This window comes from Oncorhynchus tshawytscha, unplaced genomic scaffold (assembly GCF_018296145.1).
Source record: "Oncorhynchus tshawytscha isolate Ot180627B unplaced genomic scaffold, Otsh_v2.0 Un_contig_550_pilon_pilon, whole genome shotgun sequence".
Taxonomy (NCBI): domain Eukaryota; kingdom Metazoa; phylum Chordata; class Actinopteri; order Salmoniformes; family Salmonidae; genus Oncorhynchus; species Oncorhynchus tshawytscha.
Genome location: NW_024607760.1, coordinates 1009 through 20000, shown reverse-complemented (window position 1 = coordinate 20000; position 18992 = coordinate 1009). Strand labels below are relative to the sequence as shown.

The following is an 18992-nucleotide window of genomic DNA, read 5'->3' as shown; positions in this document are numbered from 1 at the left end:
ATGCACCTGTACTGACCTCGCCTTCTGGATGACAGCGGGGTGAACAGGCAGTGGCTCGGGGTTGATGTCTTCTGATCTTTGGGCTCAGCTCAGGTGGTGTAGGTGTCCTGGAGGGCAGGTAGTTTTGCCCCCGGTGATGCGTTGTGCAGACCTCACTACCCTCTGGGGCTGAGAGCCTTACGGTTGAGGGCGGTGCAGTTGCCATATCCAGTGTTTTGCATTACAGCCCGCCAGGATGCTCTCGACTTGCATCTGTACAATTTGTGAAATCTTTTGGTGACAAACCGAATGTTTCAGCCTCCTGAGGTTGAAGTTTGGTTCGCTGCTGCAAATTCCTGCAGACACTGTCTGTGTGAGTGGACCAATTCAGTTTGTCTGTGATTCTATGCCGAGGAACTTAAATATTGGCTACCCTCTCCACTCAATGTTCCATCGATGTGGATGGGGGGTCCCTCTGCTGTTTCCTGACCAATCATCTCCTTAGTTTTGTTGACGTTGAGTGTGAGTTATTTTCCTGACACCACACTCCGAAACCCTCACCTCCTCCCTGTAGGCCGTCTGGTCGTTGTTGGTAATCAAGCCTACCACTGTTGTGTCGTCCGCAAACTTGATGATTGAGTTGGAGCGTGCATGGCCAGTGTCGTGGGTGAACAGGAGTACAGGAGGGGGCTCAGAACGCACCCTTGTGGGGCCCCAGTGTTGAGGATCAGCGGGGAGGAGATGTTGTTGCCTACCCTCACCACCTGGGGCGGCCCGCAGGAAGTAGTACCCAGTTGCACAGGGCGGGGTCGAGACCCAGGGTCTCGAGCTTGATGGCAACTTGGAGGGTACTATGGTGTTGAATGCCGAGCTGTAGTCGATGAACAGCATTCTCACATAGGTATTCCTCTTGTCCAGATGGGTTAGGGCAGTGTGCAGTGTGGTTGAGATTGCATCGTCTGTGGACCTATTTGGGGCGGTAAGCAAATTGGAACTGGGTCAAGGGTGTCAGGTAGGGTGGAGTGATATGGTCATGACTAGTCTCTCAAAGCACTTCATGATGACGGATGTGAGTGCTAAAGGGGAACGTTTTAGCTCAGTTACCTTAGCTTTCTTGGGAACAGGAACAATGGTGGCCCTCTTGAAGCATGTGGGAACAACTGACTGGTATAGGGATTGTTGAATATGTCCGTAAACACTGCCAGCTGGTTGCGCATGCTCTGAGGCGCGGCTGGGGATGCCGTCTGGGCCTGCAGCCTTGCGAGGGTTAACACGTTTAAATGTCTTACTCACTTCGGCTGCAGTGAAGGAGGGACCGCATGATTCCGTTGCAGGCCGTGTCAGTGGCACTGTATTGTCCTCAAAGCGGGCAAAAAAGTTATTTAGTCTGCCTGGGAGCAAGACATCCTGGTCCGTGACTGGGCTGGGTTTCTTCCTGTAGTCCGTGATTGACTGTAGACCCTGCCACATACCTCTTGTGTCTGAGCCGTTGAATTGAGATTCTACTTTGTCTCTGTACTGGCGCTTAGCTTGTTTGATAGCCTTGCGGAGGGAATAGCTGCACTGTCATTTCACCAATTCGGCCACTTGGGTACATTTGGGCAACTTGTGTGGGACACCTGGGTGACTTCATGCTAAATGTCATGTAGCTCACCCATTCCTGAAGTTATCAGTCTGAAACTTTGCACACCCACAGTTGCCCTCTTGTGTTATCCATCTAAATGATCTCCAGCATCCTATCTGACTGTGTGGCTCTTCTAGTACATGTGAAAGATGATACTACAACAATAAAAACAGAAAACGTAGGCTCTTTCTTTCTCTTTTCTTCCACCAGATCTACTGTGTTATATTCTCCTACATTCAATTAACATTTCCACAAACTTCAGAATGTTTCCATTCAAATGATACCAAGAATATGCATATCCTTGCCTCTGGGGCTGAGCTACAGGCAGTTAGATTAGGGTATGTCTTCTGCCTCTGGGGCTGAGCTACAGGCAGTTAGATTAGGGTATGTCTTCTGCCTCTGGGGCTGAGCTACAGGCAGTTAGATGAGGGTATGATACCAGAATATGCATATCCTTGCCTCTGGGGCTGAGCTACAGGCAGTTAGATTTGGGTATGTCTTCTGCCTCTGGGGCTGAGCTACAGGCAGTTAGATTAGGGTATGTCTTCTGCCTCTGGGGCTGAGCTACAGGCAGTTAGATGAGGGTTTGTCTTCTGCCTCTGGGGCTCAGCTACAGGCAGTTAGATTAGGGTATGTCTTTTGCCTCTGGGGCTGAGCTACAGGCAGTTAGATGAGGGTATGTCTCCTGCCTCTGGGGCTGAGCTACAGGCAGTTAGATGAGGGTATGTCTTCTGCCTCTGGGGCTGAGCTACAGGCAGTTAGATGAGGGTATGTCTCCTGCCTCTGGGGCTGAGCTACAGGCAGTTATATTTGGGTATGTCTTCTGCCTCTGGGGCTGAGCTACAGGCAGTTAGATGAGGGTATGTCTTCTGCCTCTGGGGCTGAGCTACAGGCAGTTAGATTTGGGTATGTCTTCTGCCTCTGGGGCTGAGCTACAGGCAGTTAGATGAGGGTATGTCTTCTGCCTCTGGGGCTGAGCTACAGGCAGTTAGATTAGGGTATGTCTTCTGCCTCTGGGGCTGAGCTAGGTTTTTATATCCAGTGTTTTGCATTAATTCCAACTCTTTCAATTTGCAACAAAACAATTTATGAAATCTAAATCGGCAAAACGTTGTTTAACCCGGGTCAAGTTTGGTTCCTGTGCAATCCCCCAGACACTCTAGAAGACAACCAAACTTGTTTCATCATTCTACATTATATATTGGCTATGCAACACGTCAATTATCCCACGAAGGTCAACCACCATTACTCACCAATGAGACGAGCGGTGTTCACTTGATTGACAGTGTCTTGGTCCAATGACCACCAACGGAAACAGGACACACGGTAGTTTACATTGGTTCGTTCTCTTATACAAACTTTTCAATGAGAAGAGCTGTGTTCACTTGATGGACAGTGCGGTTATTAGTTCTGAATATTTTTTAAATATTTTTTTTGCGGTTGTCATAGGCAACTGTTTTTGTTTTGATGATTACTTGAAACAGTCGCTACATTAATATCTTGTATATTTGGTTGTGATATTTGCAAAATACTTTATTCTTGATGCTGATTAACACCAGTAAGTACTTTCTGAAAACATAAACTCAGTTGTTGAACTGATGTGTGGTTGTTAAAGGGGAACTCTGCAGTTATTTTTTAAATGATTTTTATTAGCTTGAATGCTAACACTCATTGATAGGCTGGTTGCAAAGCCAAAGAGCATTTTTACTGGTTGCAGTATTTTTTTAAAGGTATAAATCACATGTTATTGGTCACATACACATGGTTAGCAGATGTTCATACGAGTGTAGCGAAATGCTTGTGCTTCTAGTTCCGACAAAGCGGTTGATTTGTGACAATGACACAAACATATTTTGCAGGACATTATAACGAGCCTTACGATTATAATCCCAAAGTTAAATGCTCTCATAAGCAACCTGGAAATGGAGGCTAATTTTGCAGCCTACGATCTTGAGCTGATAATGTGTAGTAACATTCAGAATACATTAAAACTCAAATCTTCGCTCACCATTTCTGCTCCTGGCAGATATACTACATCCATAACTAGTGGTTTCCTCATTACCAGATATACTACATCCATAACTAGTGGTTTCCTCATTACCAGATATACTACATCCATAACTGGTGGTTTCCTCATTACCAGATATACTACATCCATAACTAGTGGTTTCCTCATTAGCAGATATACTACATCCATAACTAGTGGTTTCCTCATTAGCAGATATACTACATCCATAACTAGTGGTTTCCTCATTAGCAGATATACTACATCCATAACTAGTGGTTTCCTCATTAGCAGATATACTACATCCATAACTAGTGGTTTCCTCATTAGCAGATATACTACATCCATAACTAGTGGTTTCCTCATTAGCAGATATACTACATCCATAACTAGTGGTTTCCTCATTAGCAGATATACTACATCCATAACTAGTGGTTTCCTCATTACCAGATATACTACATCCATAACTAGTGGTTTCCTCATTAGCAGATATACTACATCCATAACTAGTGGTTTCCTCATTAGCAGATATACTACATCCATAACTAGTGGTTTCCTCATTAGCAGATATACTACATCCATAACTAGTGGTTTCCTCATTACCAGATATACTACATCCATAACTAGTGGTTTCCTCATTACCAGATATACTACATCCATAACTAGTGGTTTCCTCATTACCAGATATACTACATCCATAACTAGTGGTTTCCTCATTACCAGATATACTACATCCATAACTAGTGGTTTCCTCATTACCAGATATACTACATCCATAACTAGTGGTTTCCTCATTAGCAGATATACTACATCCATAACTAGTGGTTTCCTCATTAGCAGATATACTACATCCATAACTAGTGGTTTCCTCATTACCAGATATACTACATCCATAACTAGTGGTTTCCTCATTAGCAGATATACTACATCCATAACTAGTGGTTTCCTCATTAGCAGATATACTACATCCATAACTAGTGGTTTCCTCATTACCAGATATACTATATCCATAACTAGTGGTTTCCTCATTAGCATGTGCAGCCAATGTGATTTATAGGATATTTATTTTCATCAGGATATTTTCAACCTGTGTTCAACTTTTTTTTGGTGAATTTTACCCCAATTTCGTTGTATCCAATTGTTAGTAGCTACTGTCTTGTCTCATCGCTACAACTCCCATACGGGCTCGGGAGAGACGAAGGTTGAAAGTCATGCGTCCTCCGATACACAACCCAACCAATCCGCACTGCTTCTTAACACAGCGCACATCCAACCCGGAAGCCAGCCGCACCAATGTGTCGGGGAAACACCGTGCACCTGGCAACGTTGGTTAGCGTGCACTTCGCCCGGCCCGCCACAGGAGTCGTTGGTGCGCGATGAGACAAGGATATCCCTACCGGCCAAACCCTCCCTAACCCGGACGACGCTAGGCCAATTGTGCATCGCCCCATGGACCTCCCGGTCACGGCCAGCTGCGACAAATATTGCTATTTTTGATCACTTGACAATAGTCAATTAAGTTTGTAAAAGCATTTAAACATTCATTACAGACATCAATTGTTGTTCAACATCCTGGGCATCACCTTTTCGCTGAAAGATACAGTGGATTTCTGCGGTTGTGGGCCTTTAACCATCTGTCTGACTTTGTTGTTCACACAGGAGAAGGATGTGACTATCGTGGATCCTCTGGGGAGCCTCAACAACAGCATGATGCTGAAGAGACAGAGAAGAGTCTCTCCACATCAGAACACCTCAATAAACACCCGCAGAGACCCACAGGGAAGAAACCTCACCGCTGCTCTGACTGTGGGAAGAGATTCCCCTCTTCAGCTGGCCTTAAAAGACATCAGAGAATCCATACAGGGAAGAAACCTCACCGCTGCTCTGACTGTGGGAAGAGATTCCCCTCTTCAGCTGGCCTTAAAAGACATCTGAGAATCCACACGGGAGAGAAACCTAATAGTTGTGATCAATGTGGGAAGAGTTTTAGTGTTACAAGCAGCCTGAAAGCACACCAGAGAACACACACAGGAGAGAAACCTTACAGCTGTTATCAGTGTGGGAAAAGTTTTACTTCATCTAGCCACCTGACCATACACCAGAAAACACACACAGGAGAGAAGCCTTATAGCTGTGATCACTGTGGGAAGAGTTTTGTTACATCTAGCTGTCTGACCATACACCAGAGAATACACACTGGTGAGAAACCTTACCACTGCTCTCACTGTGGAAAGAGTTTTGTTATCTCAGGAAATTTAACATCACACCAGAGAACACACACAGGAGAGAAGCCTTATAGCTGTAATCAATGTGGGAAGAATTTTTCTCACTCAGGCAACCTGACAGCACACCTGAGAATACACACTGGAGAGAAACCTCATTGCTGCTCTGACTGTGGGCAGAGATTCATCTTTTTAGCGGATCTTAAAATACATCAGAGAATCTATACAGGAGAAAAACCTTACCACTGCTCTGACTGTGGAAAGAGTTTTGTTTCATCAAAACATTTAAAATCACACCAGAGAACACACACAGGAGAGAAGCCTTATAGCTGTGATCAATGTGGGAAGAGTTTAAGTGTTACAAGCAGCCTGAAAACACATCAGAGAACACACACAGGGGAGAAACCTTATAGTTGTGATCAATGTGGGAAGAGTTTTGTTACATCTAGCAGTCTGACTATGCACCAGCGGACACACACAGGAGAGAAACCTCATAGCTGTAGTCAATGTGATATGAGATACTCTGATAAAAGATCTCTGATTAAACACCAGAAAATACATGAAGGAGTTGTTTCATGATATCAATGAAATAATGTCACAATGTAGAATGTTTTAACATTGTAGTAGGAGTGTTCTAATGATGTCACAATGTAGAATGTTTTAACATTGTAGTAGGAGTATTTTAATGATGTCACAATGTAGAATGTTTTAACATTGTAGTAGGAGTATTTTAATGATGTCACAATGTAGAATGTTTTAACATTGTAGTAGGAGTATTTTAATGATGTCACAATGTAGAATGTTTTAACATTGTAGTAGGAGTATTTTAATGATGTCACAATGTAGAATGTTTTAACATTGTAGTAGGAGTATTTTAATGATGTCACAATGTAGAATGTTTTAACATTGTAGTAGGAGTATTTTAATGATGTCACAATGTAGAATGTTTTAACATTGTAGTAGGAGTATTTTAATGATGTCACAATGTAGAATGCTTTAACATTGTAGTTGGAGTATTTTAACGATGTTCTGTTGATTTAAGTGTCATGTGGATATGAGCCTCATCAGGGGAAAAATCCAGGCTCTGTATTGAAAGAGTATTATTTAACCAAAAAAGTGTTGCGTTACACTTACCTCGTCGGCAACCCACTTGAATTAAAATGCAACACTTCAAAATGTAGCAAGCTGTTTTCTACAAATTGTCCTCTAACCAGTGATGTACACATTATTCCCCGATTCCGTGTGGTGTTTGAGCTGTTTAATTTTAGAGACATATAATTGAAACGCATCCCTCCAAAATGTAGCTGACTGTCTTCTGCAGGTTGTCCTCTAACCAGTGAGGTAAAATATATCTCCCATTTCCATGTGCTTTTGTTTAGTTGTGTTAGTTAACAGCACGTACAACCTGATTTCCCCCCTAATTGATATCAGTGATTTATTGCTACTTGTCAAATCAACAGCGTTTCTGGTGCTTGTGCAGTTTATAAGGTGATTGTTTTAAAAAATACAAGTAACATGATTATTGTGGCAGATATTTGTGTAAATAGCACATTTTATGTTTAGGTTTTCAATTTATCCCAAACTGTTCCTGCATATTGGTTATTGATATGGACACGTTAAAACTGTTTTGACGTTGGGGCTATCCCATCTAGCAAAATGACTTTGAAAACAAGACTATGCCGACATCCAATCTACCTTCGGTTTTGGGATAGTTTAATAAATTGGTCTATAATACATTTTATAAACAAATCTACATCACTCCAGTATTTCTTTACTACATCCAAGTGCTAATTGTCTTTATTCCACTACTGAAGAAGCATGACTCAAATCACCTCATATTTCAAACATTCAGCCTGACAAAATATACATGTTTTATTATTATAATTATCTTAGTATGAATAACAAATAAATAATAAATAATAGTGAACCGACCAATCAACAGACTCAAAAAACCAATGAATAAACATGTCCAAAGGCAACAAAAAATATCTTGGTCCATGAATAGTATCTTAGTATGAATAACAGTATAAATGCAGTCACTGGTAAAATAGTGCATGATATGTAAGTTTACTATCTCTTTTCAACCAATCCAGTACATTTTTTGTTGAAAATGTAAAAATCAACAATATGTCAAAGGATTCAACTCCTGAAAACTGAAACAAACAAATGGATCAAACAGATCAATCCCACTTTTCCAGCCTGCTGAAGGCGTGATGGAGTGGTAAACACCACCCCCGGCTCTACCAGGGGCTTGAGGTGGTCTCCCACAGCTCTGCTTATGTCATGTTCTGTGGCCTTGCTGTTCTATTTCTTGACTGCCCCTGTAACATATGGTATATTCTAGAACTCATCCATGATGTCATAATGACTGCCCCTGACACACAGGAACACATTTAGTCATATTATACTGAACAAAATATAAAAGACCCAGAAATGTTCCATATGTAGAAAGAGCTTATTTCTCTCAAAATTTGGGCTCAAATTTGTTTACATCCCTGTTAGTGAGCATTTCTCATTTGCCAAGGTAATCAATCCACGTGACATTTCAAGAATCTGATTAAACAGCATTATCATTACACAGGTGTACCTTGTGCTGGGGACAATATAAGGCCACTCTGAAATGTGCAGTTTTGCCACATAACACAATGCCACAGATGTCTCATATTTTGAGGGAGCGTGCAATTGGCATGGGATATCCACCAGAGCTGTTGTCAGAAAATTGAATGTTAATTTCTCTACCATAAGCCACCTCCAACGTAGTTTTAGAGAATTTGGCAGTACGTCCAATGGTGTCGTTTGGGGTTGTGGTACGGACAGGCATAAGCTACGAAGACAATTGCATTTTATTGATGCCAATTTGAACACGTGACAAGAACCTGAGTTCTATTGTCGTGACATACAGTGGGGCAAAAAAGTATTTAGTCAGCCACCAATTGTGCAAGTTCTCCCACTTAAAAAGATGAGAGAGGCCTGTAATTTTCATCATAGGTACACTTCAACTATGACAGACAAAATGAGGGGAAAAAATCCAGAAAAACACATTGTAGGATTTTTTAATGAATTTATTTGCAAATTATGGTGGAAAATAAGTATTTGGTCAATAACAAAAGTTTATCTCAATACTTTGTTATATACCCTTTGTTGGCAATGACAGAGGTCAAACATTTTCACAAGGTTTTCACACAATGTTGCTGGTATTTTGGCCCATTCCTCCATGCAGAGCTGCCAGCTCTTAGCAACCTGTTGGGAAAAATTGCAAATACAATGCTATTTCTCTGTAAAGAAATTAACAACAGACTTTCAGCATGCTTATAGAGAAGGGCACTCAACATGTACTGCACTAACACAAATGACTGATGATTGGTTGAGAGAAATTGAAAACAAGAAGATTGTGGGAGCTGTATTGTTAGATTTCAGTGCAGCCTTTGATATTATTGACCATAACCTGTTGTTTAAGAATGTTTGTGCTATGGCTTTTAATGGAAGCTTCTCTAATGTCAAACATATAAAGTGTGATGTACCGCAGGGCAGCTCTCTAGGCCCTCTACTCTTTTCTATTTTTACCAATGACCTGCCACTGGCATTAAACAAACCATTTAAGCACCAGGAACCACAGCAAATGAAGCCACTGAAACCTTTAACTTCTTGCGTCGAGCCATCCCGGATCCGGGATCGTGAATACAGCCTCAAGCTCATTACCATAACGCAACGTTAACTATTCATGAAAATCACAAATGAAAATGAAATTAATATGCTAGCTCTCAAGCTTAGCCTTTTGCTAACAACACTGTCATCTCAGATTTTCAAAATATGCTTCTCAACCATAGCAAAACAAGCATTTGTGTAACAGCTAGCGTAGCATTTAGCGTTAGCATCAGCAGGCAACATTTTCACAAAACCAGAAAATCATTCAAATAAAAATAATTTACCTTTGAAGAACTTCAGATGTTTTCAATGAGGAGACTCTCAGTTAGAGAGCAAATGCTCAGTTTTTCCTGAAAGATTATTTGTTTAGGAGAAATCGCTCCGTTTGGTGCGTCACGTTTAGCTACGAAAAAAACCTGTATCCAGGAGTGTAATTATCCCCGCAGCTCATTAGCATAACACAACGTTAACTATTCATGAAAATTGCAAATGAAATGAAATTAATATGCTAGCTCTCAAGCTTAGCATTTTGTTAACAACACTGTCATCTCAGATTTTCAAAATATGCTTCTCAACCATAGCAAAACAAGCATTTGTGTAACAGCTAGCGCAGCTAGCGTAGCATTTAGCGTTAGCATCAGCAGGCAACATTTTCACAAAAACCAGAAAATCATTCAAATAAAATCATTACCTTTGAAGAACTTCAGATGTTTTCAATGAGGAGACTCTCAGTTAGATAGCAAATGCTCAGTTTTTCCTGAAAGATTATTTGTTTAGGAGAAATCGCTCCGTTTGGTGCGTCACGTTTGGCTACCAAAAAAAAAACGAAAATTCAGTCTTCAAAACGCCGAACTTTTTTCCAAATTAACTCCATAATATTGACTGAAACATGGTAAACATTGTTTAGAATCAATCCTCAATGTGTTTTTCACATATCTCTTCATGATATATCGTTCGTTGAAAGCCTCCTCTCTCCTCTCAATCACTGGATGACTGCGTGCAGCTTGTAGATTACGCACCAATTTAGACAAAGGACACCGGGCGGACCCCTGGTAAATGTAGTCTCTTATGGCCAATCTTCCAATGATATGCCTACAAATACGTCACAATGCTGCAGACACCTTGGAGAAACGATAGAAAGGGCAGGCTCATTCCCGGCGTATTCACAGCCATATAATGAGACAATGGGAAACAGAGCTTCAAAAATTCTGCCCATTTCCTGGTTGAAGTTTCATCTTGGTTTTGCCTGTAGCATGAGTTCTGTGGCACCCACAGATAATATCTTTGCAGTTTTGGAAACCTTAGAGTGTTTTCTTTCCAAAGCTGCCAATTACATGCATAGTCGAGCATCTTTTTGTGACAAAATATTGCGCTTAAAACGGGCACGTTTTTTTATCCATAAATTAAAAGAGCGCCCCCTATATCCAAGAAGTTAACAAAGACTTGCAGTCTGTTTTGCAATGCGTGGCCAGTAATAAACTGGTCCTGAACATCTCTAAAACTAAGAGCATTGAATTTGGTACAAATCATTCCTTAAGTGCTAGACCTCAGCTGGATCTGATAATGAATTGTGTGGCTGTTGAACAAGTTGAGGAGACTAAATTACTTTGCGTTACCTTAGATAGTAAACGGTCATGGTCAAAACATATAGATTCAATGGTTGTAAAGACAGGGAGAGGTCTGTCTGTAATAAAGAGATGCTCTGCTTTTTTGACACCACACTCCAATAAGCAAGTTCTGCAGGCTCTAGTTTTGTCTAATCTGTGGTCCAGTGCTGCAAGGAAACACCTAGTTAAGCTGCAGCTGGCCCAGAACAGAGCGGCATGTTTTGCTCTTCATTGTAACCAGAGGGCTGATATAAATACTATGCATGCCAGTCTCTCTTGGCTAAGAGTTGAGGAGAGACTGACTGCATCACTTCTTCTTTTTAATAAGAAACAATGTGTTGAAAATCCCAAATTGTTTGCAGTCTGTAAGGGAATTCTGCCCTTTGTGCACAGAAGAGACCACAGGAAAACTTCTTTGATCAGAGGTTAGTTTGTTTAATAAGGATTGTAACCCGGAGTTTACACTTACAGTAATATGCAAGGAAACACACTCAGTTCACAAGATGGTGTTTTCCCTTTTTCATCCCCTACTGAGGATCACCCCAAAAAGAAGATAACAGTTTAATGTGGCTCTGTACTCCACTACGTATTTATCTAGACAGGGAAGATAACAGTTTAATGTGGCTCAGTATTCCACTACGTGTTTATCTAGACAGGGAAGATAACAGTTTTTGTGAAGAATCAACAACAAGTGGGACACAATCATGAAGTGGAACGACATTTATTGGATATTTCAAACTTTTTTAACAAAGCAAAAACTGAAAAATTGGGCGTGCAAAATTATTCAGCCCCCTTAAGTTAATACTTTGTAGCGCCACCTTTTGCTGCGATTACAGCTGTAAGTCGCTTGGGGTATGTCTCTATCAGTTTTGCACATCGAGAGACTGAAATTTTTTCCCATTCCTCCTTGCAAAACAGCTCGAGCTCAGTGAGGTTGGATGGAGAGCATTTGTGAACAGCAGTTTTCAGTTCTTTCCACAGTAGGCCAGTAACCGAGAGATTGCTGGATCTTATCCCCAAGCTGACAAGGTAAAACTATGTCGTTCTGCCCCTGAACAAGGCAGTCCTAGGCCGTCATTGAAAAAAAGAATTTGTTCTTAAAGTGCTGTGCTTATTGAATGTCCTTCCCTATAAGCTGAAAGTATCAATTTGTTTACTGTAAAATAGCATTGTATCTGGACAAACTATTTTTTTCCAAAATTGTAAGGGTAACAGGCTGATTGGTCAGCTATTTAAGCCAGTAAAGGGAGCTTTACTATTCTTGGGTAGTGGAATGACTTTAGCTTCCCTCCAGGCCTGAGGGCACACACTTTCTAGTAGGCTTAAATTAAAGACAAGGCAAATAGGAATGGCAATATCGCCCGCTATTATCCTCAATTTTCCATCCACGTTGTCAGACACCGGTGACATGTCATTGCTGATTTTTTTTTGCCCAAAATTTCATTGAAGGTGCTCCAAAGCTTTTTACAATCATTCTTCATGTCATTTACAGTTTAGTCACATGATTTCTCAATTTGCAACAGGTTTGCCAATCAGTTATACAGCCAGACCTATTTGCCATCTCTTTTGCCTCCCTCTTCTTCAGACCATTTTTTAATTCCTCATCAATCCACGTGGATTTAACAGTTTTTACAGTAATTTTCTTAATGGGTGCATGCTTATTAGTAACTGGGATAAGCAGTTTCAAATGTGTCAAGGGCTGCGTCTGGTTGCTCATCATTACACACCACGGACCAACAAATATTATTTACATCAACAACATAGGAATCACTACAAAAAAATTGTATGACCTCTTATACACAATATTAGTCCCAGCCTTTGGAACGGTGGTTTTCCTAGACATGGCTACTATATTGTGATCACTACATCTGATGGATCTGGATACTGCTTTAAACCCCATATCTGCAGCATTAGTAAAGATATGATCAAACCATGTTGATGATTTCATTCCTCTACTGTTTGTCACTACCCTGGTAGGTTGATTGATAACCTGAACAAGGTTGCCGGCACTGGTTACAGTTTGAAGCTTTTGCTTGAGTGGGCAGCCTGATCACAGCTTTTCTTCAGTACTAGTTAATTAATGACCAAAGTCTTGAGTTTAGTTTGCCTGTTCTACAGTCTTGTAAAGATAGGGCGTTGACTGGGACAGGCAATGTAACATCCATAATGTTTTATGGAATGTTTTTGTAAAACAAGCACCTTATATCAGGTCATCTTGAAACTTTCCCTCTAAAGCTAACTTTCATCAAGGTTTTATATGGTCTATTGGTTTCTCTCTTTTCAATGGCAGAATCCTTTTTCAGTGTTATGATATTCATAACATCCATATCCACCAGTCCATCTTCCTGTCAACTAACAGAACTCCACTGGTTGTCCTGGTAACAGATACCAGTCCACCTTCCTGTCAACTAACAGAACTCTGCTGGTTGTCCTGGTAACAGATACCAGTAGGCAGATCTATTGTATTTGTTCAAACTAAACTACTTACTTTGATGTGTCAAATCTGATCCTTTCTTCTCTTCTCCTCCTCTCACAGTTCCACTCAGCCCCTTTGTTTTCCTGCAGTCCACCAGCAGCACAGACAACCTCTTCATACCCAGCAGTATGGTGCTACCGGGAGAGGCACGCCACGGGGACTCCGGGAGGGAGGAAGGGCTAGCGTTGTCCTGGTAACCATAAAGAGGGGACACAGACAAATATCATTATGGATGCGGATGTCACTGTTGTCATAAAGTGCCTTACAGAAATCCAGCCCTGATAGAGCAAGCTGTATGCTAGACCAGACCAAGCTGGTCTATCGACGTCACAGCACGAAGAGGCAAAAACAGACTTACCCCCATCGCGACGTCCCCCCCCACCAAGGCTAACTTTCTAGCCCCTGCTATCTGCTTGCTTGCTAACCCGGTCTGCTAACTTGCCTGGTCTGCTAACTGCTTGCTAACCAGGTCTGCTAACTGCTAGCTTGCCTGCCCGGCCTGCTAACTGCTAGCCCTTGCTAACTGCTAGCTTGTTAGCCTGCTAACTGTCTGAATCGCCGTGTCCCCAGCCAGCTCAACCACTCACTGGACCCATATGTTCACTAGGCTACGCATGCCTCTCTCTAATATCAATATGCCTTGTCCATTACTGTCCTGGTTAGTGATTACTGTCTTATTTCACTGTAGAGTCTCTAGCCCTGCTCAATATGCCTTAACCAACCATGTTGTTCCACCTCCTACATATGAGATAACATCACCTGGTTTAAACATCTCTAGAGACTATATCTCTCATCATTACTCAATGCCTAGGTTTACCTCCAATGTACTCACATCCCACCTTACCTTTGTCTGTACAATATGCCTTGAATCTATGCTATCATGCCCAGAAACCTGCTCCTTTTACTCTCTGTTCTGAACATGCTAGACGGCCAGTTCGTATAGTCTTTAGCCGTACCCTTATCCTACTTCTTAGTTTGTTTTACTCACTGCTTTAGCACACTCTGCCAACCCAGATGTCTTAGCCGTGTCTGAATCCTGGCTAGGAAAACCACCAAAAACCCTGAAATCTCCATTGCTAACTATAACATTTTCCGCCAAGATAGAACTGCCAAAGGGGGCGGTGTTGCAATCTACTGCAAAGATAGAAAGTAATATAGAACTCTGCAGGCTAAGTCTGTACCCAAACGATTTGAGCTTCTACTTCTAGAAATGCATCCAGAAACAAGTCTCACTTTTGCCGCTTGCTATAGACCTTCCTCTGCCCCCAGCTGTGCCCTCGATACTACACTGCTCAAAAAAATAAAGGGAACACTTAAACAACACAATGTAACTCCAAGTCAATCACACTTCTGTGAAATCAAACTGTCCACTTAGGAAGCAACACTGATTGACAATAAATTTCACATGCTGTTGTGGAAATGGAATAGACAACAGGTGGAAATTATAGGCAATTAGCAAGACACCCCCAATAAAGGAGTGGTTCTGCGGGTGGTAACCAGACCTGAATCCAATTGAGCACATCATGTCTCGCTCCACGTTGCACCACAGACTGTCCAGGAGTTGGCGGATGCTTTAGTCCAGGTCTGGGAGGAGATCCCTCAGGAGACCATCCGCCACCTCACCAGGAGCATGCCCAGGCGTTGTAGGGAGGTCATACAGGCACGTGGAGGCCACACACACTACTGAGCCTCATTTTGACTTGTTTTAAGGACATTACATCAAAGTTGGATCAGCCTGTAGTGTGGTTTTCCACTTTAATTTTGAGTGTGACTCCAAATCCAGACCTCCATGGGTTGATACATTTGATTTCCATTGATAAATTGTGTGTGATTTTGTTGTCAGCACATTCAACTATGTAAAGAAAAAAGTATTTAATAAGAATATTTAATTCATTCAGGTCTAGGATGTGTTATTTTAGTGTTCCCTTTATTGTTTGAGCACTTTATTGTTTATTGTTTGAGCAGTGCATATGTGAACTGATTGCTCCCCATCTATCTTCTGATAGATGCCGCCTGCTATAGACCACCCTCTGCCCCCAGCTGTGCTCTGGACACCATATGTGAACTGATTGCCCCCATCCATCTTCTGAGCTCGTGCTACTAGGTGACCTAAACTGGGACATGCTTAACACCTCAGCCATCCTAATCTCACACAAATCATCAATGAACCTACCAGGTACAACCCCAAATCAGTAAACACGGGCACCCTCATAGATGTCATCCTAACTAATTCGACCTCCAAATACAACTCTGCTGTATTCAATCAAGATCTCAGCGATCACTGCCTCATTGCCTGCATCCGTAATGGGTCTGCGGTCAAACGACCACCCCTCATCACTGTCAAACGCACCCTGAAACACTTCTGCGAGCATGCCTTTCTAATAGACCTGGCCGGGGTATCCTGGAATGACATTGACCTCATCTCGTCAGTAGACAATGCCTGGCTATTCTTTAAAAGTGCCTTCCTCACCATCTTAGCATGCCCCTCTCAAAGAATGTTGAACTAGGAATAGATATAGTCCTTGGTTCACACCAGACCTGTCTGCCCTTGACCAGCACAAAAACATCCTGTGGCGTTCTGCATTAGCATCGAATAGCCCCCATGAATGCCCCCATCGATGCTCAACAAACTGGATGCAGTCGATCACAGTGCCATCCGTTTTGTCACCAAAGCCCCATACACCCCACCATTGCGACCTGTACACTCTCGTCGCCAAATCCACTGGCTACAGGTTATCTACAAGTCTCTGCTAGGTAAAGCCCAGTCTTATCTCAGCTCACTGGTTACCATAGCAGCACCCACTCGTAGCACGCGCTCCAGTATATCTCACTGGTACCCCCAAAGCCAATTCCTCATTTGGCCGCCTTTCCTTCCAGTTCTCTGCTGCCCATGACTGGAACAAATTGCAAAAATTTCTGAAGCTGGAGACTAACATCTCCCCCACTAGCTTTAAGCACCAGCTGTCAGAGCAGTTTACAGATCACTGCACCTGTACTAGCCTATCTGTAAACAGCCCATCTATCTACCTACCTCAGCCCCATACTGGTATTTATTTATTTACCTTGCTCCTTTGCACCCCAGTATCTCTACCTGCACATTCATCTTCTGCCGATCTACCATTCCAGTGTTTAATTGCTATATTGTAATTACTTCGCCACCATGGCCTATTTATTTCCTTAACTTACCTCATTTGCACCCACTGTATATAGACTTTGTTTTCTTTTGTTCTACTGAATTATTGACTGTATGTTTTGTTTATTCCATGTGTAACTCTGTGTTGTTGTATGTGTCACATTGCTATGCTTTATCTTGGCCAGGTCACAGTTGCAAATGAGAACTTGTTCTCAACTAGCCTACCTGGTTAAATAAAGGTGTTCTCAACTAGCCTACCTGGTTAAATAAAGGTGTTCTCAACTAGCCTACCTGGTTAAATAAAGGTGTTCTCAACTAGCCTACCTGGTTAAATAAAGGTGTTCTCAACTAGCCTACCTGGTTATAAAGGTGTTCTCAACTAGCCTACCTGGTTAAATAAAAAATAAATAAATACATTTTAAAAAGCTGTACTCAAAGGGCTAGCGTTGTCTCTGGTAACCATAAAGAGGGGACACAGACACATATCATTATGGATACTGATGTCACTGTTGTCAAAGTGCTTTACAGAAACCCAGCCCAGACCACGATAGAACAAGTTCTATGCTAGACCAGACCAAGCTGTTGCTAGACCAGACCAAGCTGGTTAAATAGACCAGACCAATGTAAATAATAGATTTTAAAAAGCTGTACCAAAGACCAGACCAAGCTGTATGCTTGACCTGGTAACCAAGCTGTACAGACCAGACCATTATGGATGCTGATGTCACTGTTGTCATGAAGACCAAGCTTTACCAAACCCAGCCCAGACCCTAGAGAGACCAAGCTGTATGCTAGATCAGACCAAGCTGTATGCTAGACCAGACCAAGCTGTATGCTAGACCAGACCAAGCTGTATGCTAGACCAGACCAAGCTGTACCATCTGGTGTTCTGATCTGGAGAGACTCTTCTCTGCCTCTTCAGCATCAGGATGTTGTTGAGGCTCCCCAGAGGATCCACCATAGTCATGTCTCTCTCCTGTGTGAACGAGAACATCAAACAGATGGTAAACTTATGACCATCTATTGCAATCACAGTCTTACAAGAGGCATGAATATGTATAAAAAAAGTGCCTATAATGGCCACTTTCATCGTGATTTCATAAAATATTGTTTGTGTTGCAAATGTAAAAAGGGTATTTCCACAAAAAGGGTGCCTTTTGCGTCCCTTTGACAATTTAAGTAGAAATTATGCACCAATGTTGAATTCTGAAAAGCCTGTTAGATTAAGTGCACTTTAAACGTGGACTACATGGATATTTCAATAAATCTAATAGAAAAGTCACAAAAATATATGTACCAATGACGGATAGCACCTTTAACAATTTATTGAGTACTGAACATATTAAATTGTAGAACTTCAGTAGAATGCCTCTTTCAAACCCCACATTAGTGTTAGAAATGCATATTTTGTGCCCGTTTTTAAGTCAGTGTTCACTGGTCTTACTCGAATCTTCAGCCTCGTCCTTTTTCACTCCCAAAACGTCTTCCTCCTCCACTTTAATTGAGATAGCCTCCTCTTCCTCTTCTACTCCAAAAGGTTCTTCCTCTTCTTTCAAAATTACAGCATCTTCCTCCTTTTTGATTCTGAATGCTTCTACCTCGTCCTCTTCCACAACCTCGTTCCCATATTCCTCTTTCACTGTAATATCATCCTCTTCTTCTTTCAATGCGATAGCCTCCTCTTCCTCCCTTTTCATCCTGAAAGCTTCTTCCTCTCCGTTCACCAGAGCTTCTTTCTCCGTCGAGTTTAGTGAGCTCATGTTCCGGGCGATTAGCCTAGTGCAGTATAAATGTACCACATTAGCTAATTTAACAAGCAATCTACGTTTCAATGAACTAGTAGATATGTACACAGAATTGTGTTTAAAACACTAAGAGTAATATACACAAGATTTGTCTTAAACGCTTCAATATTTCGGTTTAAAGTTCGCTAGCAAACCACCACGTTGGTTGAATCAGAAGCCTTTGTCGCTGTTGAAGAAGCCTCCAGTTCCGTCCACTAGATTGTACGTCACGCAAGAAGCATCACCTGAAATACTCATATCGCCATCTGCTGACTGGAGTGGGTAACGCAGTTTGGAATAAATAAATAAAAAACACATAATAACACCTCACATAATGGTGCCCAAAATCAAGGAAAACTTCTCACCCAGTTGCATACATAACATGGACAGATACGGCTCTACCTGTGTAGAGCACATGCCCCTTTGCCCTTCCAGTCTCTAAAGTGCCCTGGTATAATTTGTATTCATTTTTTGTCAAAGTTATTCTGAACCATCTGCCTGAAATTGTCGTTAAATT

The 18992-nt window shown here is 41.8% G+C and overlaps 1 protein-coding gene across 1 annotated transcript; it reads right to left on the bottom strand.

Moving 5' to 3' along the window:
• Window positions 1–9024: 9024 nt before the first annotated feature.
• Window positions 9025–18675, bottom strand: LOC121842847 (GRB10-interacting GYF protein 2-like). The gene is made up of 4 exons (XM_042312615.1): window positions 18136–18675; window positions 17570–17667; window positions 13571–13748; window positions 9025–9070 (listed from the first exon to the last, which is right to left on the bottom strand). The coding sequence occupies exons 1-4, from the start codon at window positions 18449–18451 to the stop codon at window positions 9063–9065; spliced, it is 600 nt and encodes a 199-aa protein (XP_042168549.1). The 5' UTR covers window positions 18452–18675; the 3' UTR covers window positions 9025–9062.
• Window positions 18676–18992: the final 317 nt, after the last annotated feature.